Raw genomic sequence first — 24,653 nt, 5'->3', positions numbered from 1 at the left:
CTTAACGACGAAAACAATGATTGTGTTGAAAGCTACGACAACTTATTAAAAACACAAATGCAAATATTAAAATGAAAGTTATAGGAGCAATGTCAGGCTATTACCTTCTTCGAGGAATGTATCCATCAATATCCACAAAAACAAGTGATATATAATTCATCTGCAGATTTCCCAAGTGACGTGTGTTTTAACAGTCTAATATACGAAAACGTGTTGTATCGTTTCAGGTTTTTCACATTGCTGTGTAGTTTCATTGGTTACCCAAGATAGCACACCTGGCAACTAATTGCATGATGTGCGTCATTCGTTTTAAAAAGTTATTTAGTTAGCCAATAATGAGCAATCAGTCGATGCATTGGCGTTTGATCCTTTGAAAGAAGGGTGTTGTTTTACGTAGACTCAGACACGACAGAGTGTATTCAGTATAGATTAGTAAATGCACATACATAAACACTACCTTTTGACAACTCCCCCATTTTAATCCCCATAAAACTAATTAATCAATCAGCATGTTATCGGTTAATCCTTTGATCGATCCAGACAAAAGAAATGCCAAATGGGGGCCTTTGTCGGGTAATCTAAGTGGCGTTACCACTAATTATACCTGTTATAAATTCATTAACTGAACATCAAGTGAATAATGACAAATAACGTGTAGGTTTATACCACCTAACACGGATTACAACCTAGCAACACCAAGTGATTATGACAGATTCGTCTATGAAAACAAGGGTTGTAACTCGAAAACTAGGCAAAGCAGGAGACAGAACTAAATGATAGTAGATTGTGAGGACATATAGCTTTCATTTTTCTCAACAGCTTTCGCGATTGCAGGTTTGTACAAATCTGTAAACGAAATAGTTTAACCCCTGAAATGTAGATGAATACTGCACAGACCCCCATTTCTATACCCACTATTACGTCACGGAGACGCGCCGCTCTGATTGGCAAATTTCCTTTGCGGTTGAAAATTGTGCACGGTTGACAAAAAGGTCGATTTAAGGTAATTAAAGATCGAAATGAGCAGTTTTAATGAAGGAGTTTCATTTATAACGATGTCAGCAAGTGGCTATGCATTTGTACCCTATTAGAGTATATGTGACCTTTAATACATTTGTCGAAATGCCAGGTTTTCTGGGTTCCCTGGGTTCAAATTTCCCTTTCGTTCCCGTCATGAAATCTGGTTCTTCAACCTGTGTTTCGTCAAATTAGATAGATCTGTCTCTGACCCAAAGCACATTGTCTGGCACTTCATGAAATAACTCATGAAGTTCGCTTATATGGTCCCAGTCAAAATCGTCGTACGTCCTAGGCTCGCTTATTCTCAGAACCTTTCAGTTACCATGACAATGCCCGTATGTAATATGTAATAGGTCAAGCAACGAAATGCCATATGACCTTCAGCCTTCATACGGTTGTGACGCTGGATATAACTGAAATATTATTTACATTAGCCAAACACACGTTACTCATATTGTGGAGATTGTCATGTTATGTTTTGTTCGGGGAATTTCTTGATGTATCCACGCTTCCTGAATATGACGAGTATTCTAACCTACAGAAACATTACCTTCATAGACAAAATACCATGCATTTATGCATATCTATCTCCTGACGAGAAAGTATTCATGCGATGAATTCGAAAACTATTCATGACTCTCAGAAGTCGAAGAGTACTGCTAAAAACAATTGCAAAACACCGGATGTGCCCATGACTACAGTCATTTTGTCAAGCGCCGATGTGCTCTAACCTAGAAGTAATACATTAGATGAACGTCAAATGGTGGGTTGAGGAATACAGCAGATTATCTCTGTCAAAGAAACAATTATCATTTGGTCGATTTGATAAGACAGTAGATTATCTATGTCAAAGAATCAATGAACAAATGGTCGAATGAGTAATACTGTAGATAATCTATGTCAAAGAATCAATGAACAAATGGTCGATTGAGTAATACAGTAGATAATCTATGTCAAAGAATCAATGAACAAATCGTCGATTGAGTAATACAGTAGATAATCTATGTCAAAGAAACAATGAACAAATGGTCGATTGAGTAATACTGTAGATAATCTATGTCAAAGAATCAATGAACAAATCGTCGATTGAGTAATACTGTAGATAATCTATGTCAAAGAAACAATGAACAAATCGTCGATTGAGTAATACTGTAGATAATCTATGTCAAAGAATCAATGAACAAATGGTCGATTGAGTAATACAGTAGATTATCTATGTCAAAGAATCAATGAACAAATCGTCGATTGAGTAATACAGTAGATAATCTATGTCAAAGAATCAATGAACAAATCATCGATTGAGTAATACTGTAGATAATCTATGTCAAAGAATCAATGAACAAATCGTCGATTGAGTAATACTGTAGATAATCTATGTCAAAGAAACAATGAACAAATCGTCGATTGAGTAATACTGTAGATAATCTATGTCAAAGAATCAATGAACAAATGGTCGATTGAGTAAAACAGTAGATTATCTATGTCAAAGAATCAATGAACAAATCGTCGATTGAGTAATACAGTAGATAATCTATGTCAAAGAATCAATGAACAAATCGTCGATTGAGTAATACTGTAGATAATCTATGTCAAAGAAACAAGGAACAATGAATGTGTCTGTGGTGTCTAAAGATCATCTGTATGTCTGAAGCTATACTTCGAGATGATTTTAACTGAATAAAATAAATTCATATTCCGTCTCTCAACTGTTCCATGTCAGGATAATGGTATGGGTTTCTCCATGCTGTGATCTACTTCAGTATTCCGGAAATATATAGTTCAGTAAATACTAATGAAATAAATCCACTTATGGAACCAAACTAGCTATGAATCGCCATTTAAACGAGGATGTGTAACTATATTGTGACTTGCAATCTCTTGCAGGTATTCGTTAAAATTTCATAGAGACTAGAGAACTGTAAATGGTGTACACAGAATATCGCTATAGTTAATAAAGAAATCATCGTATCTCATGACTTGTTTGTTTGGGCGACTGACATAATTCGTTAAGAATAATATAGTTCTTCGAGGATTGATAATCTTAATGTTTTACTTACCTTTATCATGAAAATGATTTTCACTGCAAATTATGGTAAACACAATATCTACGCTATTGCTATATCTTTTAAAGAAAATTATAGACTTGCAAAATGATTACGAAAAGTATAGTCTTTAACACCACAAACTAAATCTATAGTTACAATTTTGTCTTAGTATAACACGTATCATTGCAAAGAGTGTGACAAATCCCAAAGACCATGTCAGAAATCATGAAGTTTCTGTCGCAAAATTCACAGACTCCACCTTCACTCTAACCAAGTTCCGTACCATTGAACATACCCACTGGTACGGAATTTAGGCGCAAACTCTATTGTCTTTGCCAATGTTAGATAGTATCTTTCTTTGCCTTTCGCTTTGTTTCCGTCCGTCCGCAGGCCCTAATTTTGGAACATGAGGGTGATGACAAACACAGAATTAAATACGGATGCCCTTGTGATCCTATGTGCATACTGGTCATTTAATTTGAGAGGTAAATGTCTGAGGACCGTCACCCAGCAAGCCCTTTGCTCCCTGGGAAACATCGTATGTTGCAGTCAAAGGGACAGTCATTCGGTTTCAGTCAACGCCATAATATTCACAAGAAGTACTTTCCTACAACCATATACACGTTTTAGGTTCCACGGCAGGTGTGTTTTCATGTGACGATTAGAGCCTTGTGGGATGTTTTTGTCTGCTCCATTACAAATGGTTGGATGTGGAAAAACTGTTAACATGGCACCAATATTGTAAGCAGTGAATTATCGTGTATTTGTAGTTAGTATCTATGTCAGTCAAATATTAGCGTGAATTGTTAACATATCAAACCAAAATGAATATTCATATTGTACATGAACAAAGAAATAGAACTAGAAATTTCAATTTTTGTTTGTATTTGTTATGTAAACAAAAACATAAAGTAAAAGTGATTAGTGAACGAAATTTTAAAAACGTATGGTAAACATTTACAAATTGATTGTAGTTTCATAAACTGAACCATATTCATTAACGCGATTTCCTGGATTAACGTACGTCGTGGTCGTGTTCTTGACCAATCCGTCGGTTTGTATTAACATGTTGATACACGACACCAGAGCTCTGGTCATAGCCTGTGTCACCGCCCAACTGTATGTTCCATTTCGTTCGACTCTTTCTGCTATGCAAAGATCCAAAATTAAGCAAGAATCGATTTTCTTCAGTTGTAAATCCATCTGCTAAGTTGGGCTTCTTTATCATTGTATTTACAGGTTTTTGTTTCTGTTTAGATTATTGTTGTTGGTTCACAATGAACTATCATACATGTTGTTTGTTTTAGAAACAGTGTGGGTGAGTGCTGTAAATAAATATATCCAGGTACATGTCATGCAATACGCTGTAGTGGGCGTTGAGATGTCGCCAGAAGAGTACATGTATTAATGGCCAGTATGAAGACGTATCATAGTAACACGAAACTAATGATGTGACAAAATCATCTTTCGGTTTTTGGATTCCCAGATTATTGATTGTACTTGTCGAGGTTTTTGTACGTGTGCGTGTACGTGTGCGTGCATTCCTGTGTGTACACGTGCGTATGTGAGCGCGCGCGTGTGTGTTCTCATTTTCGTTCCCTCTTTGAATGCAGTCTTGGCGATCGACGTGAAAAAGCATGAACAAAGTGTGAAATACAGCAGCTTCGTGTCACATAAACCCCTTCGCAGACGTAGGCGTACTGGAATGTGCAAACAGGAAAATGCATCAGATTTGCAAGCCAATATGCCGCTGCACACAAATTGGTAACATGATCATACCATGGTTAAGCCTTCTACTGGACAATCTCTTGTGTGAACCCATTGTTGTAGTCGTAGGACAATACACTATCTGCGGATGTTTGTGCTCCGTTGTATAAAATACACAGAAGATTACGTTATCCCCACAACAGATTTGTGACTGCAACCTTCACGACTTAAGGAATCATCGAATGCAACCATCCCGACGTTTACGGTCAAACCTTCTACTTCCCGTTCCACCTTATGTTTTGCAAGTTCTTGTGTTCATAAGTTTGTCCCATTTGGAGCAGGCAGCTAATGGGCTGGGAAACATCTTGTTCCATCATCTGGCCACTAATTGTTGCCCAGACCAGTCTCACTGAGGTACTGTATTGGGACCAGGATTTCATCCCTGTTCTACTGCCAATTATGCAGCTCATGGCCCTGAACTGACATTTCAACACGACAACGCCATGTGTCATTTCGTGCAGATTCTTTAGTAACCCCTGTGTTGATGTCATGATATCGCCTTCCCGCAGCCACAGGAGATTACCTACTACAAGCAAACTCTAATAAGCATACGTTTACGAAAGGGTGAATGGATCCTGGTATGCCTCACTTCCACTGGCAGTTGATATAAACACATTTGATATAAAAGTAAAGCCATTTGCTCATCTAGCTGAGCATATGACACAGAACAAAACAGGGAATAATCAATAAATCAGTTGAAGACTTGAAGAGAACAGGCCTATTACTGCACGCCATTTGATCATCCAAGTGAGTGAGTGATTGAGTGAGTGAGTTAATATTTAACGTGACATAGGCAATAATTCAGCCATATCGTGACGAGAACATTTAACACTGACATGCAATACAGGTATATAAAACCCTGTCGAGAAAGGACGGTAAAACAGAATCATCCAAGCACTTCAAGTTTTTGTGAAACTTTATACCCAGATTCCTTTGGTTTGATTTTGCCAATCCGATCATGATTTTCCAAAATTCCGATTGATCTGCGTTAAATTCTTATCGGCAAAACGGGGAGCACTGAACCTAAACCAGGATTCCTCCTGTCTGCTTGTTGTTATCTTGTACCTTGATTTCACGTCGATATTAAGGGAGAGGAAGCCCCGCTTGCTGCAGAGTGTTTCCACAAATATCAGATTACGCTTGTTTTCGTTTTTGATAACAAGTCCTTAACTTCAGTATTTATGGTTCCTGCGTTATGCACGCCTGCGTCTCATTATTTTGGGCAAAGTCGTGATGTCACGTTTTCTTCCCTTTACGGTCCTAACATGCTTATGTGTTTGCCATAAAGACACGGGGTCAGCACTAAATAATACAGTACTGTGAAATCGCAGCAATAATAACAGCAAAGTACAAAATAGAATCGCCAGTCATGAAGCATCTTACGCTAATCAGTCCAATACAATAAGGAATTGCGTATAATACGCTCCAGATTCCAATTTTCGCCGCTTTGTTATTACGGAAATAGAAATCGTGAAATGCCACATGAATGTACAATAAACAGCATCGTAAAAGATGCAAATTGTTTCTAAAGTATCACTCTGACACGACGAAAACAGAATAGAAGCTAACAGATCTCAGATCGATATGGTCTTTATTTCCTTCCATATCTGAAGAGTTACCGCTCTAAAATGGACCCAATTGTCTGTGGAAAGAAATTTGTTGTAATCGATAGGCGCGCGATGGACACGACGATAGAGCGTTGTTTGGCTGTGATAGGAAACAGGTGAACCAGACTGCAGGTTCAGTGATAGACGGGCCGTCGGTGTGATTTGAATAGATCGTTCCATATTGAATAATAATTAATAATAACGGTCATTCTGTTAGTTAGTGTCATAAAGATCGGCTTCCTTGTCTGGCGTTCTTGTTATCTGGCATGTTGTACAATATCTTACCAAATGTCGTCCCCTTGCTCATTGGTGAGGCTTTCTTTAAATATATATTATACAGAAAGACCACCACAATGTCACAAACGCTTTGAATCGTAAAGATCATCTAATTGGGAATCGTGCGAACTGGTTCTATTAGTTTGTCGAAAACAATATATTGTACGCTTGAATGCCTCCCTCGTTGGAAAATGGAGCGCATAAACCCACATCATGTGCCAGCAGTGTGAGCATATACGTGAGTTTCTTTTAATGCCGCTGTTACTAATATTCTAAAGATATCACGGTGGTGGACACCACTGTAACATACTGTTAATTAAACAAATAACTAAAAGTTTCATTCTTCTCAAACACTCCTTATTATTGGGCAAACTAAAGCTCAAACGCACTGCGTCCTCTTCAGATGGTGTATTTGCACATTTGGTAAGGTCAGCAACGCAACATCAAATACAATTTCATGCTTAGTAAACACCTGCTCAATCTGTTTCAGACCATTAAACACTCTACAGACCCAGTGTACAAGGAACGCTATCTGTTTACCATAGAACCGGAACATCTGGACAGAAGGATGCTCCAGTTCCAGGTGTATGCAGTGGACAAATATGCCCGCCAGAAGGTGATAGGAGAGGCAGATATCCGAGTGGGGGACGTCGACCTAAATATGCCAATCAAGATGTGGCTCAATCTCAGAGATATTGCTGAGGAGGTTAGCAAATACCACTTCGGCTGATATTATGTTCTGTTGATCCAGTTGATAAGGTCGTTGTTGAGTGTGTACATTTTAAATATTATGTTATTATAATATTATTATAGAAAGGAAAGAATCTGATAATCTTTGTCTCATATTGTGCTCGATCATGGATGCCATTGTATTTCCTTTGTCACAAATATCCTGGTCCCATTCGGCAGATCCGTTTCGGAAGTGACGTAACAAGTCCATTCCTCTTGCCTGTTACTGGTTCATTCTCATGAGAACAAATTTGATTGGATTCTATGTATATTGTTGAGCTCTGCAAATAGAGTTCAAATCGAACCTATATAAGAGAACGAGCCCACGCGATTCCTCGTAACAATTGCAATATATGGTGGCACATGTATTTTTTTTTTAGAAAGTCTTCTTCGTGATGCACCGGACTTGGCCAAAATCATTATATAATATTCCACTTTCTGTCCCGATTCTCAATTTATCTCAAGCCAATATTTATCTGGAGATATATAAATTTGTTCGTTTAAAGCGCAGGATAGGAACAACCCCCAAAAGAATTTGACATAAATATGATTTCTGTTGCGCTCATGTAATGTGTATTTACCTGTCATTTATTTTGTTTTAGGGATCTGTCAACACTAACATTCATTATCATTGAATATTTACAAAATGATTTTTTTCCTTATACTTTACCCATATAAATGATATTTTGGTTATCATCTGAAAAGAATATTCTTTTTTCCCTTTATCCTTGATCGCATGGTTTTGCCTTAGAATTCCGTTGCTTCAATGTTCACGGAATATATGCTACATTCTGTATATTCCACCAGAAACCAACTGAGTATGGCGATATCCTGTTCTCGCTGAGCTACCTTCCAACAGCTGAGCGGTTGACCATTGTGATAGTGAAGGCTAGGAACCTCAAGTGGAGGGAGCACAAGGACAGCGGAGGTGAGACCACTTGGCCTCTCAGAATGAATCACCAGCACAGCCAACACATTGTGCAAGAATGGTCGATTGGAACCTAGCTTGATACATCAGACAGGGTCACATTATACCCATACATATCAGTCTGACATTTATAACGAGTTCTATGGAATATACACTACGGTATAATTGACTGGAAATTTCCGAACATCTAGTGATTTACTTAAGTATACTAAAATATAAGAAAACAGACGATGCCTTTTTCAGTTGTACAGACAATTAGGTTATCCATGGCAATCTCTGTCTGAGCATTCTTAAAATAGTTGTCATATTTGTATAAAATCATTCTGAAATGAGATGACGTAATTGTGACCTAATATGTACATGCATCAGTGACGGATAGCTGTTTGCAGTGTGTCGATACAATTGAAGGAAAAGCCATAAAATATATTAGATAAGATATTTGATACGGCAAATGTCATGTTCTACTATTTTTCAGGAAGATTGGTATTTGAAGCTAGAAGTACAGAAGGTTTCTGGGATTTGAATCCAGTTAAAACATGTTTTCATAATACATACACACAAATTCGTTGTCCTTCTGTTTTAACTCACATGCGCAAACAGATATGAAGATGATTCGAACACTGATGTGTATACGTCTGGGTAATAGAGAATCTTTCACAATGCAATGAAGCGAATGCATAACACTACAGATATCTAAACGAATTTTGATATTATTTTCATAAATATTATCATTACCAAATACAAACGTTGCATATAGTCTGTAACATAAAGGTATTTCTTGATAAATCTGGTATGACGATCGTCGTATGATGAGAGAGTATGTTGCATATAGTATTATACTGCGTCTTATATTGCGCATTTTGTATGGTACACATCATATATTGCATATATTTACTTTATTGCATGGTGTCTGCGTTCTTGACATGGGAACTAGATTTATACCAGTCTCCACGTTCCAAAAATAACGTTATAGCCCAGAGATTCCTTGAGGAATGAGACTCTCCCTAATGATGATAGACATAGGACACGCGAGTACAGAACGCTCCACGTCATTCATAAAAAAATTATAAGCACGATTTATGTATCTCATTTACCCTTACCCATTTGTCGGATATAATGAAATCATACATCAAGTGTATGTGTATCTAGTTTGTGTCACTGGAACATCAGACACTACAGAAACATGGACGGATACTATATTAGACGACACTACGGCCGTGTGTACGTCCATGACAAAGCTTCCTTGGAATAAATGAGAGGACAATCGTTGAACTGAGATCAGTTTATCGCAAGAAGCCAGTGTCTCTTTCAAGTTTATCCATTATCGTTCACATTTATCTAAACCCGTGAAGGTCCCGGGGCAGAACAGGTCTTCAGTGACCCATGCTTGCCAATAAAAGGCGACTATGCTTGTCGTAAGAGGCGACTAACGGGATCCGGTGGTCAGGCTCGCTGACTTGGTTGACACATGTCATCGGTTCCCAATTGCGCAGATCGATGCTCATGTTGTCTGGTCCACACTCGATTATTTACAGACCGCCGCCATATAGCTGGAATATTGCTGAGTGCGGCGTAAAACTAAACTCACTCACTCACATTTATCTATGACTACATGGCACTCTTAGAACACTAAACGTATAACATTAACCATTAATGTATTCGTATTGTCTATGACTACAGGACGTTAGAACACTAAAGTTAAGCCATTTAACCATTCATGTATTCGTATTGTCTATGACTACAGGACGTTAGAACACTAGAGTTAAGCCATTTAACCATTCATGTGTTCGTATTGTCTATGACTACAGGACGTTAGAACACTAGAGTTAAGCCATTTATCCATTTATGTAATCGTATTGTCTATGACTACAGGACGTTAGAACACTAAAGTTAAGCCATTTAACCATTCACGTAATCGTATTGTCTATGACTACAGGACGTTAGAACACTAGGGTTAAGCCATTTAACCATTCATGTGTTCGTATTGTCTATGACTACAGGACGTTAGAACACTAACGTTAAGCCATTTAACCATTCATGTATTCATATTCGTTATGAGCACAGGACGTTAGAACACTAAAGTTAAGCCATATAACCATTCATGTATTCGTATTGTCTATGACTACAGGACGTTAGAACACTAGAGTTAAGCCATTTAACCATTCATGTATTCGTATTGCCTATGACTACAGGACGTTAGAACACTAAAGTTAAGCCATTTAACCATTCATGTATTCGTATTGTCTATGACTACATGGCGTTGTTAGAACACTCCATACTTTTAACATGTCACGTTTTATGTATCAATATGTGTGTATGCCTACATGACTCTCTTAGAACACAATACTTTTAACATTGAACCTATATTTATTAGAGCTACTTTAATTAAATTCTTCATATTTCAGATCCTTTTGTGAAGGTGTACCTGATGCAGAATGGCAAGAAGATCTCGAAGAAGAAGACGACTGTGAAACGAGGAGAGAAGAACCCTATATTCAACGAGGCCATGATCTTCTCAGTACCTTCCACAGCTTTACCCGTTAGTATCTGCCTCTTCTTTCTCAGACCCACGCTTTACTTCGCGACGCCATCTTAGTTTCCAAACATCAGACTTACACTGATGCCCTTCTGCAGAATTATTCACATTACTTCACAGCACTTACGATTACCAGCGTACACTTGATGTTCTTTCAATTTCATGAACTTTAAAATGTGAAAAAAAATATTATGAAATTATCGGCTCTTGATGTCTCATGCATTGACTGCATTCTCCGCGTAAATGACATTTCACTGTCAATTTGATTGGTTTGGGTTGTTATCCTTATTAAATAAATTCAATCATAAATCCTGGCCTAAATAATCATTCCAGTGCACGAACGTATATTTTAAGTTTATTCCATCTATAACGTTGGATAATACAATCCGTCTTCATGAGTGTATCAAATATAACGAAAGACCAAATCAACCACCAGACCACTTAGAGGCCCATTGCTTGAGGGGCTTGTCTGAGGGATCGATATCTGCGACAGAAAAATGTTCTTTTAAGTCTGAAACAAGTATCAAATTAAACAATTTCTCGGTGTTCATGAAGTGTATAGCGCCTATGACGGTGCATTGCCATTGTAGACGTGCGTCCCCATAGCTATACCGGGTACGTATCGCAGATTCCAGGTACGTTTCTGGGTTTCTCGGAACCATACCCGTGCTCGGAGATTTCATCTAAGTCAAAATACTGTTGTTGCTTTTTTTTTCTACTGCTGCTAGAAAAAGATGATTCTGTGTTTCTTTTCAGAAGCACCTTGGATCAACATAATAGTTGATATTCTGATCGATTTTGGCTATTTCATAGTGATTCATAAACAGATGCTCCGTTATTGTATCGCATGGTGACAATGACTGTATTGCCTGATCCAGACTCGATTGTTTCAAACAGCGTCATAATGCTGTAATGCTAATGAAACAAATACATGCTCAGGATATAGTCACAATCAACTGCTCATGATATAGTCACAATCAACTGCTCAGGATATAGTCACAATCAACTGCTCATGATATAGTCACAATCAACTGCTCAGGATATAGTCACAATCAACTGCTCAGGATATAGTCACAATCAACTGCTCAGGATATAGTCACAATCAACTCTTGCGGATGTTGAAAGGGTTTTGTCGCTTCTGTTGCAATCTCCTACCTTCAAAAACCGACAGTGTGGCGTGGCGCTCTTTGAAACAACTCACTAGGTGACAGGTGGAAATACTTGTTCTTCAGCAACCCATGCTGACTAACACGTACGGGATCTGGCAGTGAGCTCGTTGACCGGTCTGATGCATGTTATGCTACCTCACGATGTCAGTCTTTGGATTATCTGGTCCAGACTCGATTAATGTATTTACACATGTATAGCCACATAGCTTGAAATTACTGAGCACGACGTAAAACTAAACAAATAAGAAACAAGTAGAAAGAAGTCTCAAATAGTGTATAGTATAGCATGGCATCCACAATATATCACACATTGTGTTTTTGTTCCAGACTGTCCAACTTCGAATCACTGTTGCGGAGTTCCTTCCCGACAACCGAACACCATCATTAGGTCACGTGATCGTTGGCGCAAACACTTCAGGAACGGAATTATCCCACTGGAATCAAATGATGACGTCACTACGAAAACCTGTGGCCATGTGGCACTATCTAAGGAAATAAAGAGTCTTGATATTGACTTAATGGATGATCAAATATGAATGGATTACTCAAGAGGACTAACGTATAAAGAGTGGTTGGCAAATGGTGTCAGGTTAGGTGAGAACTAAGCAGCAGAGGTGAGAAAAGCATTGCGCAAGAGAGTCCCAAGGGACACGCTAGACGATGGGCGTGACACCTGGTACGAGGTAACAGATGTTGACAGTCTGTCAATGTACCTCTTACACCGAAATATGTCTGTATTCATTTCACATCAACCAGGAATTGACATAACACACTGACGTGTATTTCCAGACTGTTTAATTTGTAGACGTGAAATCAAAATATAGATGTATCAAAATATAGATGTATTAAATTTTTTCATTGATAAGGTTAGGAAGGTGGCTTCTTGTCCCAGCACTGTCTTTAGTCAGTAGAGCAAATCGAGCACTTTCAATAGAAAATAGAGACACTAAAGTCTATTATTAAAAAAATACTAAAAAGAACAACTAACTTCAACAATCCCATTTCCTTATCCTATTAATTTGTGAAATTTTATTTGGTTAAGCCGAAGACACTTCAGAATATCTTTCTTTCAAAGTAATGTCGCTGCTGCCGGTTTGATGATCCAATCTGAATATCAACAGTGAAATGAGATGTAACTGAAATAGCACGATACTATAATGAAATATAAACAACACTAATCATTACTACGAAATGATATTAATAACAATACTTCACTAATTGGAATAACAGTTTGTTAATGCTAAATGAAATTCAGAAGTGTATGTAAACTATTCTGCTCCCCTTAATAAGTATATACTGTATTACAAAAGAAAGCACACACACCCGTTTGTGGATGACTATAACGGAAATATGATAAGAGTGGATTGATTGTTAAGTAGCTATGTGATCGATACTGATATCAGTCGTGTTCTTATTTCGGCCTAATAACGCGTTCAGGTTTGAGTGGACGTGAATACTGTCTTTTGTCACCCAGTATATCAAACTAAAAGTTTTTTTTGTGAGTTTATCACGTGTCACGGGATTAGGTGCGATCAATACGTAATAATATACATACTTGAATGATTTGCTTATGAACTATCGGCAAACAAACAGTACGAGGCGTGTTTCATGTTACGTGATCTACAAGGTGTGTATGGTGCTGGTAGAAATCTCGCTTCACAGTTGCACGACCGTCTGATCAAAGGGAGGTAACCACTCCACTGTCATACCCTTGAAGTTATTCGTCATTGAAGTCTTTTATTATCATTAATATTTGCAATGTATTGTATTTGAAGCACATAAGCTTTATTGTTTTCAACGTCTGAGAGTTTATATAACAAACCTCCTGGTTTTGTTTACATATTAGACTATTGTTTTGTTGGCACTTCTTGTGATAGAAGATTTGCAGTTACTTGTTGTCAGTTTTTTCCCTACCCAATATTGTAAAGCAGTTGAATATACAGTTACTTGTGATACTCTACAACTATTCTCAAATATATATGTATATAAGAATACTACAAAGTTATTTTTGTTACCATTTAATGCATATATATGTACGTATCAAGTTGAAATACGCTATAGATGCTATGGAACTTATTTTTGCTCAATCAAAAAGTGTTTTAAACTGCTATGCCTTTGTCACATGAGGTCATATTCAGTCTAACTAAGAAAGCTCACTCAAGACATCATTTCACAAGTAATCGTATTCAAAAGTATATGTATTAAAATATTTAATCAATAGTCTACGACAAAATCTGAATATAATACACACGTGCTTTATTTGAAAATTTGGTATTACGTGATTGTTCGTGATTGTTTTGGACCAAATTGATTTTGACTGTGAAGGATTTCCTCCATATAACAGTCGAACAGCGATATCTGCACTTTTAGAACCAGAGTTCGACGTATCAGTGGTTCGACACACGACTTGACCTTATAACTGACTGAGAAACAGAAGCTTTTGTTTATGTTCTACTCACCCTTTGCTGTGTGATACTGTGTGAACTCCAATACTCTGCCAATAGCTATAAACTGAGGTGCAAAAAAAAAAACCTCATGCGTCCCGGACTGTGTCAGACATGTAATGTTTGGATTACATTTGTAACTTTCTACAAAACAGTTTCGTTTAGTAATATATAGGGAATTCGTCAAAACCTCATAATTGATGATTGATTCATTGCAAAACATCGATCATCGAAAATAACTGGTTTGCATCATTTATGGAATTTGATATCTTTAAAGGATGACCAGTAACTTAGGAACATATATTTCCTGGAGTCTTTAAAATAAATTCAATCATGACTTGAACGACCTTGTAGTGAAATGTAAATTTAATGACGGACTAAACCAACCTTGTGAAAATATTGTTAATGCAAACAAGACTGTGTCGTTTACTCACTGCAACTACTTTTCAATTATTCCAATTAAACGGACCTCCCGTATATATGGTGGATAATCTGTAGACGCCTTTATCACATATCATGCAGACTGCATTCGGAACCGTTCAGATATTGAGCACTATTGAAGTCACCCATTCCTTCGTACACATTCAATATTCTCAACCAGATGAATTCACCATAGAGTCTTTACCTACTATGATAGCATATTGGGATAGAATATGTATTTACAATATTTTATTAATCTGTTTCTATATTTATACTACAATGCTTTATCTATCTAGTCAACTGTAGTGTGCGTGTGATACAAGGTGAAATATACAGTACAGTAACACTTCCTGCTGCATGTCAGTTCTTGAAAGGGAGACAAACACGTTTATCACGTGAAACATGTTTGCAAGAAGTCACAATATTGATGAAAATATTGATATAACTTCTATTATGATTATCCGTCAATTTGAAAATGGTGCGTTATATCATCACTGACAGGAGATCACATACAAATCTCAACTAGGTATGTGTGTATTTAACGCATGTGTGTGCCAGTGATGACTGCTCAGATGGACAGGCGTGTCATATAGAACTATCAAATGTGAAGGATGCATGTTTCCCATCCTAATGCTCACGTGGTATCATGTTTACCTCTCCTATGTTTACAACTCATGTTTGTTTCCCAGTCTCTGTTTGTATTGATCCTATTTATGTATATACAGTGTGAAATAAAACAAAGATATGGACCATGTGTCTTGTTTTGTATTGTAATTTGTCATATCTGTTGTGTTTGACTGCAGAATTATATTCTATGTGGGGACGATACTAGATGTAGTCTTGAGCAGGTTTGTGGTTTTGTGTCTTATTTTATCGTTTCGGGAATTCGCCAATAAGGATAAATCTAGGTAGCGTACAAATCTAGGTAGCGTCCGTCAACAAAGAGAAGCAACTTTTCACGGTCTCACACCATGTGTCTAACCGTACCTCTTTCAAAGACATCTAAAAGATCATGGCTGAGGTCATGGCTATTCAAGGTCAGGTCACGTTTGTTTGAATGGATCTTGCTAGGCCTTACTAGACCTTCCTGTCCCAAGATAGTTGTCCTTAGAGTGCCTGAACCGTATTATTTTCCCTACTGCAATGCTGAAGCCCTAAATGAATATTCAAGTCTTCATTTCCTCGGGTCTAGGAATCCGTGAATCTCGGGATTTTGTGACGGCAAAAGCACAACAACACCATGTTTCAACTTATAATGTTTCAGTTGTGTATATTATTTACGTTACACGAAAGGAATCTGATTCTAGGCATTGGAACATACTACCTCGGGTAGTTCCATCTGTGGATTGATCTGGATTAAAACTGATCTTCGACAACCCATGTTTGTCGTAACAGGTGACCAACGGGATCGGGTGGTCAGGCTCGCTGACTTGTTTCACACGTGCCATCCTATCCTACAGCTAACTGCACAGATCGATGTTCAAATTGGTTTCCACTGGGTTGTCTGATCCAAAGTCGATTATGTTCAACATTTTGCACTACAGCTGGAAAGTTATTTTGCAACGTAAACAGCAAGCGAAACATATTTGGAATTCCATAGACAAGTATGTCCCTGATACAACGTACCAAACAGGATCCTCCGGGTAAACATAATCCGAACATTGAACCTATATGCTGTCGCTGAATTTGTCGCAGTCGTGTTTGTACTCGAGTTAAGGTGTTGAACGTATAAGGTTTCAAGCACGTGTGCATTTTGAAACGGCATCGTAAAGGGAGACATCACTCAGACACACAGAAACGAGAGAATCCATTAACATTAACTCAACTTCGGCGTTATTTCATCCATACATAGAGCTATATACGAAGTACCAGGTTTGTTTTGTTTGTTATCGCTCAGCATTATTACAGTTAAATGGACTCGGTCCGTAAATAAAATACAAATCTAGTTTGGATACTGTCAGCTGGTTCGTGTAGGGTAACCAGCTTAGATCCTTTAATAGAATGCAGAATTCCGTAAGTCAATAATCAGTCAAGGAGATATTTCAACATTTATTGTGAGGTCAAATGTGTCATGCATAAATACATATACATAAAAGATATTTAAACAATAATCGAATATACACATTTTGATGGGGAATTAGCATCTCAAATGGTCGAACTTAAATCAGTAACAGTTATAATATTTCCTTTTTCAACATAACATCAAATACTAATCACATTCATACAAATTCTTTTAACACATATCTCAATTGTGCCTCAGCTGTCGTTATGCAAAACATATATAAATGATATTTGTTATTGAACCAAATATTCACTTTAGTTCACTATCAGCATAATAATGATGCAAAGTACATCTAATGTGTCTATTCATGAGTGCAACACAGGCGCAACTAATCCATGACAGCACATCTAGTTCACTCACATGTTCAAATAACGACTGAAATATTATGCGTGACGATGTTCATGCAAAGACACTATTACATAGTCAGTAACGACTTTGACATTATGCATGACGATGTTCATGCAAAGACATTATTACATAGTCAGTAACGACTTTGACATTATGCATGACGATGTTCATGCAAAGATATTATTACATAGTCAGTAACGACTTTGACATTATGCATGACGATGTTCATGCAAAGACATTATTACATAGTCAGTAACGACTTTGACATTATGCATGACGATGTTCATGCAAAGACACTATTACACAGTCAGTAACGACTTTGACATTATGCATGACGATGTTCATGCAAAGACATTATTACATAGTCAGTAACGACTTTGACATTATGCATGACGATGTTCATGCAAAGACACTATTACATAGTCAGTAACGATTTTGACATTATGCATGACGATGTTCATGCAAAGACACTATTACACAGTCAGTAACGACTTTGACATTATGCATGACGATGTTCATGCAAAGACATTATTACATAGTCAGTAACGACTTTGACATTATGCATGACGATGTTCATGCAAAGACACTATTACATAGTCAGTAACGACTTTGACATTATGCATGACGATGTTCATGCAAAGACACTATTACATAGTCAGTAACGACTTTGACATTATGCATGACGATGTTCATGCAAAGACACTATTACATAGTCAGTAACGACTTTGACATTATGCATGACGATGTTCATGCAAAGACACTATTACATACTCTACTCTGTAGACAGGGCCCGATTTGTTGGATTTTGCAAGAAACAATAGTTCGGCTTTAAGCATTTTCTCATCAAATGAGATATTGTGCCTTTGTAGCCACGCTTTTATGTCATCTTTTCTGTTGGCGGTTGTCGGACATTTGTCCATGGCCACTTGCTTGCTATGATATGGTACATTATCCATAACGATGACAGAGTGCAGTGGAAGGTTTGGGATCAACTTTTCCTGGAGCCATTTGGAAAAATTATCAAAGTTCATCTCGTCACGATAGTCTGCTGATTTGAGTTTGGAATAAAAAACAAGGAAAGCGTTTGGAACAAAACCGTTTTCACCCCCTGCATGAACCACAATAAGTCGAGGTCCGGTGCCAGACGGAGGTTGAACCCCATTTATTACGACTTCGAATTCACCCTCAAGTTGCCAACACTTTGGGACAATGTGGTGTACATGCAACCATGTTTCATCGATAAAGATGAGTGCTCGATTTTCTTCACTGTATTTCTTTATTGCATGCAAGTATTGCAAACGCTTGGAAACAATGTCTTTACGTTCCATTAAAAGTTTACGGTTTGACTGCGTTTTTCGCCACCTAAACCCCATGTCTTTGAGATTTTTTTGAAAACTTTCCTTAGAACCCTTAGAACCCACTTTGCCATATTATACATCGTATCCATCGAGTGGGTAGTTGTTTTTACGCCATATAAACTTTGTACAAATTGACGGACTGCACACCGGTCGAAATCATCAAGTTTCTAACTGCAAGTTTTCGGTGTGCGCAACTTGGTGGGACTGATAAATGTAGGTCCACTCGCACTCCTACCACCTTCTGCATTAATGCGCTTTAAAGTTGCCGTTGAGAGTCCAGTAGCAAGGCTACTTTGTAAAAGAGAATCTGCTTTGGTTGCACAAGTTTTGTCCATATACATGATAACATTGTATGCTATCTCCCTTGCCTGAGAATGAACTACATGTATTTGCCCATGTTTTCCTAACTTGGACATTTTTTACTACAACTGAAATCTGTTTAACAGTATTGAGACAGGTATGAAACAGTAGCGAGACAGGTATTAATCAGTAGCGGTGTTGATTTCATGTCACGGTTAGCATGTATTGTACGTGCATGATCGTCAAGCTACCTGTAGCCGCCAAGTGTACTCGCCCAATTCGTTGTACCGCCTCTCTTGTCACAAATGCGTTTAGTGCGCAGGATCATCTAATATGTGTCTAGCAGTAATTACGGTTTGTTTTACAACTTCCTACAGCTGATGTCACCTGGCCGTGACAACAGTACTTGGGGCTAATTAGCTTTGGGTTAATTAGACTGGATTTATTACAGTTGTGGTCTGGATGTCTATACCGCGTGTCATTAAGACATTTACTGGTGCAATCCCTCGATATACGGTGATCCCCTGAAACATAAGTACACAGTAAAAGCATCCAGGATGAAGACATAAGTGCGTCCCCATCAAGAGCGCACGGAAGATGGGCTTACGAAGAGAGGTTATAAGTTGCGGGGCCATTGAGATCTACCTGTAACGTTATCTGGACACGAGGAAAGTGCGTTTATTGGTCACTTCAAATCTTTTATAATACGCATAATGTTATCAGCATTTATCAACTGTATCCCAGAATGGATCATGAAGATTTAAACCAATCTATAAGTTTGCCTGAAGTTTGAAATGGACTGTTCACAGTGCGAACTAGTTTATGTGCGCTTCTGATAATTATTCTTCATGCGTTTTCGTATCCAAGTGACTGGTTAAGTCAGAGGGACAAACGACATGTAAGAAACGCAAACACAAACAAACAAATGAAAAATGTCCTCAGCACAAACTTTTCATTTACTCTGAAGGGTTTGATGTTATCGGGTACGTGAATTAGCAATATCGGGTTTCGAACATGCCCATACAAGGTGAGACAACATGAATGGAAAATGGATGTTTGATAGTAATTAAACGTGTTTCTTTGCATGCTAACATTCAGAATGTGCGATGCCCCTGGCAAGAGATGATAAAAACCTACAATTATTGAAATAACGATGCATTCGTTAGTTAAGATCTTTACACAGAAATATAACTGTGTGTCTTTTTGTCGAGCCCTGTGCTAACGCATACGCTGAAACAGACCGATCATCCGAATGTATACAAGAACGGTAAACTCATGAAAGAAGTGGAAAGTCATAAACATTTAGGAATCACACTTCAGCGCGATCATTCATGGAAAGAACATACATATTACATATAAGATTATCTTAAGGTAAAAGCTGCTTACAGAGTTTAAATATAGCCTCAAAGAAGACGCTACAGATATTGTACAAGTCGTTTATTCTCCCATTTCATATCATTTATGTCACTTTTGGGGATAATTGCTCCAATGAACAGGCTTACTACAGAACATTATTTTACATCTGTACAGGTTACCAAGTGAGTATTAATGCATTTCGTAGCCGTGTGCGTGTCACAACTGGTTGGGTCCATTATTGTGAAGAGGTGCACCTTTGTAACTTGGTTGTCAACATGTCCAAACAGCCGAGACATGGTCACCTTTTAACATTCTCTGCTCCCCTATTTAATGCAGTTATCTGGACCTGACGTTTGTGCCATTTAACCTCCGGGGGCATGCATATGTATAGTAGCTCAGGTCAGGCGGAATAAGCTGTTTATGGTACAGTCAGGAGTATCAGATACATAAAGATAAGCAAGGAAACTAATTTCCAGGAGAAAGATCTCGTTTCAAACAGGTGACATTTTATTAAATGAAAAACCCGACTATCTAAATTTATTTGTATGGGGTGAAGTTGCTGAGCTTGTCAATAATAATCTTAGAAACCAACCTGATCTACAAACAGTCCTCTGTACATCCAAAAATGTAATGATAACTCATGATAAAAATTTAAACTCCGCTTTATACGGAAGTGCTTTATTACGTAAATCAACCAACAATGGCATTTGTACGTCTTTACAATGTACAGTTCAGCACAAAATTTGTATAGTAAACAAATCATACACTATGTTTCTTGTTTATGAACGTAAAATGAATTTCAGTCTGTTAAACTGTTTTAGGTTGGCACTACTGAAAAATTCAAAACTGTCTAGCCCATGTTAGCATGTTATTTAAGTCTTGCAACATATTTACATCAGTCTTTTTGATATGCATTAATGCTACCCGAGCGCTTTTATTATTTCTATTATTATTTTGCTTGTTTACATAACGTGTTTCTGTCGGAAATGACATGACCCCTGCAACTTGTTTTGTTTTTGTTTTTTGTTTTTGTTGATTTTAACGTTAAATAAACAAAAAGAGTGAGTGATTGCGTTAAAATTTATATTCACATCGGCAATGTTTCAATCATATCGTGGCCATATCGGGACGAGAACAATTATTTTTAGGCATAATAATTAATGGTAAATTGTATAACCAAAAATAGGAAGGTCAATCAACCAACCAACCAACCAACCAACCAACCAACCAATCAATCAATCAATGCTTTGTTGCACAAAAGGCCACAGGCCCACATATACTAAGGAGTTACATGTATATGTCAGTATAGGAATGGATTGAACAGAAGTATAATTCGATTAACAAAACAAAGTTTGGCGTAATATCAAAGAATGGTGCATATATAAGGCAATATGAAATTGTGTGACAGACACAGCTATGTACATAGGGATTTTATTATTTTAATGTTTTCTGTTCTGTATATGTATATCTGTAAGCTACTTAATAGGTCATGTGTCCCTCAAGCCCTTAACAAACCCAAGCCACGACGTGTTCAACTGCTTGGCCAAGCTAACCCTCCAAGTTAAACCCTTTGTCTAATAGCCTGCACTCTGCACAAAGTCACTACGTTGTTTAGGTATGTGTATGCAATATGCGCATATAACATTTCACATAGCACATAAGTTGTACAGCGTGTTATGAGAGTAATTAGATTTTATTCAGATATATTCCGGATACAGTGTGCTGCTTTGCTGTGTCGTCACCCCAGTCTCACACACAGGGTAGGCTCATTGTTTGAATAATTCATTTCAGATTTGTATTATTATCCATGTATTCCATTAACTATATCCATTACATTAACAATTGTAATATAGGTCAGTTACCATTCAACCCATGTATTATATAAACAACAATTTGTAAACAAGTTCATAACCTTGTTTAAATTAGAATGTTTATTCATATACATGTATGTCTTGCTATATAGTTGACAAGTTAAGTTTTGTAACCTTATCGTGTATTTTATGTTATCTAGTCTGTTTATAGCTACTAGCAATAAGTATTGCACATTGATGATTTTATGTACTATTTATTGTATCATTATTTCTGTAAATGTTTCAGGGTGACTTATCGACAACAGAATAAACATTCCTCGGGCAATAGCTCACACCCGTAGCGTGTGTTTGTCCTGTCTACTTTCACTGCCCCGCTACACATGGAGCCCCCCGTGAGGATATTGCAACCACGGAGGACATAGATTGAATGCCAGCAACATCCTGTGAATATTCCTGTAATATCAACACCTGTTTCTGATTGACGACATTAGACAGTGTCATGTGACATTTGCGTTACGTCTGTGTTTTGATTTTGACTTTTCCAATATTGGATACCTGGTATTTCTCAAAACTATGGACACTCGTTTCACGTGAGTTGAATGAATGTTTGAATGTTCAGCATCTAACATAGTAGGTAGTAGGATTTCTGCAAGGTAAAAGCTTCTTGAAGTCATGTGTGGATACAGAATTAGATGCAGGTAAATATTTAATTCTGAGTTCATCATAGACTGGGCAGAGATGCATAAAATGGTATTCGTCTTCGACTCCGTTATTACATATTCTACAGCGCTTGTTTATTTTATCGATGTTGTAGTGCCTTGACAAAGAAGCAGATCAGATAACGCGTATAGCCCTGTAATACACGCAGTAACAACTCGTTACTTTGAACTGTATATGCATAGTCATCAATGTTTTTGCTGTTTTGATTGTCAATAAAAGACAAATTATTATTGATGGTCAAACTGATTTTATTTAAGCGTTGATTTTGTTTTTACTGCTGTATCTTTGTTCTCAAGGTTTCTGTGGAAGTCTTATCCAAAATTTACTACATTTAGTTCATTTTGGGTCATGAATATAATTTATTTATATCGTATTCATTTATATAAATTATGCATTCGGCAGATGTCAAAAGGACAATATTTATAGACATTATAAAAAATCTATATAAAAAATATTGTTCCATTGCCGGGAATCGAACCCGGGCCGCCTGGGTGAAAGCCAGGAATCCTAACCACTAGACCACAATGGACAACTGGGAAGTGACTGACATTTTATGCGGGTTATTGCACATTATGAATAAACGTTGCCCCTACGTTTTCTGCGCAGGTTTGCGGTGTTTGGAAATGTGTATTGGCGTTTTAGTGGTATGTATTTATTAGTACTGTGTTTTTTATGGGACTAGAGTACAGTTTACCTGTCGAAGCCCTACAGTGGATCACTTACCGCGTTATAACGCTAATGGTTACACGCTATCTCGCTGCACGTGTCATTGCTATCAGTCACTTAAACAGGTGAAGCATGAGTTACACTACGCTATATCTTCTAATACTGTATCCACGGTACAAGGGATCATAATCATAATCTATTATTATCTCTGGCGGTTCGTATACATGTAGCAGTGGCATTGTGCCGCCTTTTCCCGCTTGGAGCGCTGCGGTAGCCGTAGACTGGTTCCCGGGTCCGCGCTAGTCTGGTTCTCGGAATCTTCTGCGCTATACCTCAAGAGTAGCGCAGCAGACCCCACGAGAACCAGGTTGAGCCTCCGCTTGTGGGCCGGCTCCTCCCGGTTCCCTTGGAGCGCGCCCCCATGTACCAAAGCTAGTGCGATATGTGAGACGGGGTCCAGCTTAGCATTTTGCTAGCTGTCGATCCTGTCAACGAATATTCGTGACCAACCCGTGTTATTCTGGGACAAACCAAATAGCGACTCGTGCCCCTCTAGAGGGATTTCATATTGCCGTAGACTAAATTTGCTACCATATTTCTCAGAACTACTTCAAACAGGAACGATAAATGTATTCCTGTTTGATTTCAGTGGTACTTAATATCACCGAAACACTCATACATTGTTTTGCTGTTTTTCTTTTCGTTTTCTTTCCCATTTATACATATACTGCTTATTTGATTTGATTTATTGAATATGCAAATAAAATTTATTAAAAAGACTGTCTACATTAAATCCTAGAGTAGAAACTCAAACGTGACTTTAACAAATTTCTCAAACTGAACATTGGTACTACGTGTAACCTTGTGTTACCCCAAAAGGAATTTCAGGTGAAAGTATATGAATGCTAAAAAAAAAGTCTGACCGAGATATCCGCCCAATGTAAAACATTAAGGTTGATTAGTTACATAATGATATAATATGGTTTTGAAACCCGTGGCGATTCATAATTACATTTCCTAAAACTGTTGGAAGCGCACGTACAATCACGCAAGATCGTGACAAATACTCATTTGGACCAGTGAGAGCCGTT

At 37.7% G+C, this 24,653-nt stretch overlaps 1 protein-coding gene and 1 non-coding gene across 2 annotated transcripts in view; one reads left to right on the top strand and one right to left on the bottom strand.

Moving 5' to 3' along the window:
- LOC137287373 (synaptotagmin-12-like) overlaps window positions 1-15,690 on the top strand; it is a 43,579-nt gene extending 27,889 nt beyond the window's left edge. Inside the window, exons 6-9 of the mRNA XM_067819632.1 lie at window positions 7,206-7,421; window positions 8,252-8,372; window positions 10,778-10,911; window positions 12,405-15,690. Of these exons, the coding sequence (XP_067675733.1) occupies window positions 7,206-7,421; window positions 8,252-8,372; window positions 10,778-10,911; window positions 12,405-12,575 (642 nt within the window). The 3' untranslated portion in view covers window positions 12,576-15,690. The remainder of the gene's footprint in view (window positions 1-7,205; window positions 7,422-8,251; window positions 8,373-10,777; window positions 10,912-12,404) is intronic.
- Window positions 15,691-23,353: 7,663 nt separating this feature from the next.
- Trnae-uuc (transfer RNA glutamic acid (anticodon UUC)) lies at window positions 23,354-23,425 on the bottom strand. Its single transcript has one exon. It is a non-coding gene; the product is annotated as a tRNA-Glu (tRNA).
- Between the last annotated feature and the right edge of the window lie 1,228 nt (window positions 23,426-24,653).

This window comes from Haliotis asinina, chromosome 6 (genome assembly GCF_037392515.1).
Source record: "Haliotis asinina isolate JCU_RB_2024 chromosome 6, JCU_Hal_asi_v2, whole genome shotgun sequence".
NCBI classification, from domain to species: domain Eukaryota; kingdom Metazoa; phylum Mollusca; class Gastropoda; order Lepetellida; family Haliotidae; genus Haliotis; species Haliotis asinina.
The sequence above is the reverse complement of the archived record's forward strand: the minus strand, read 5'-3'. Positions and strand labels throughout refer to the sequence as shown.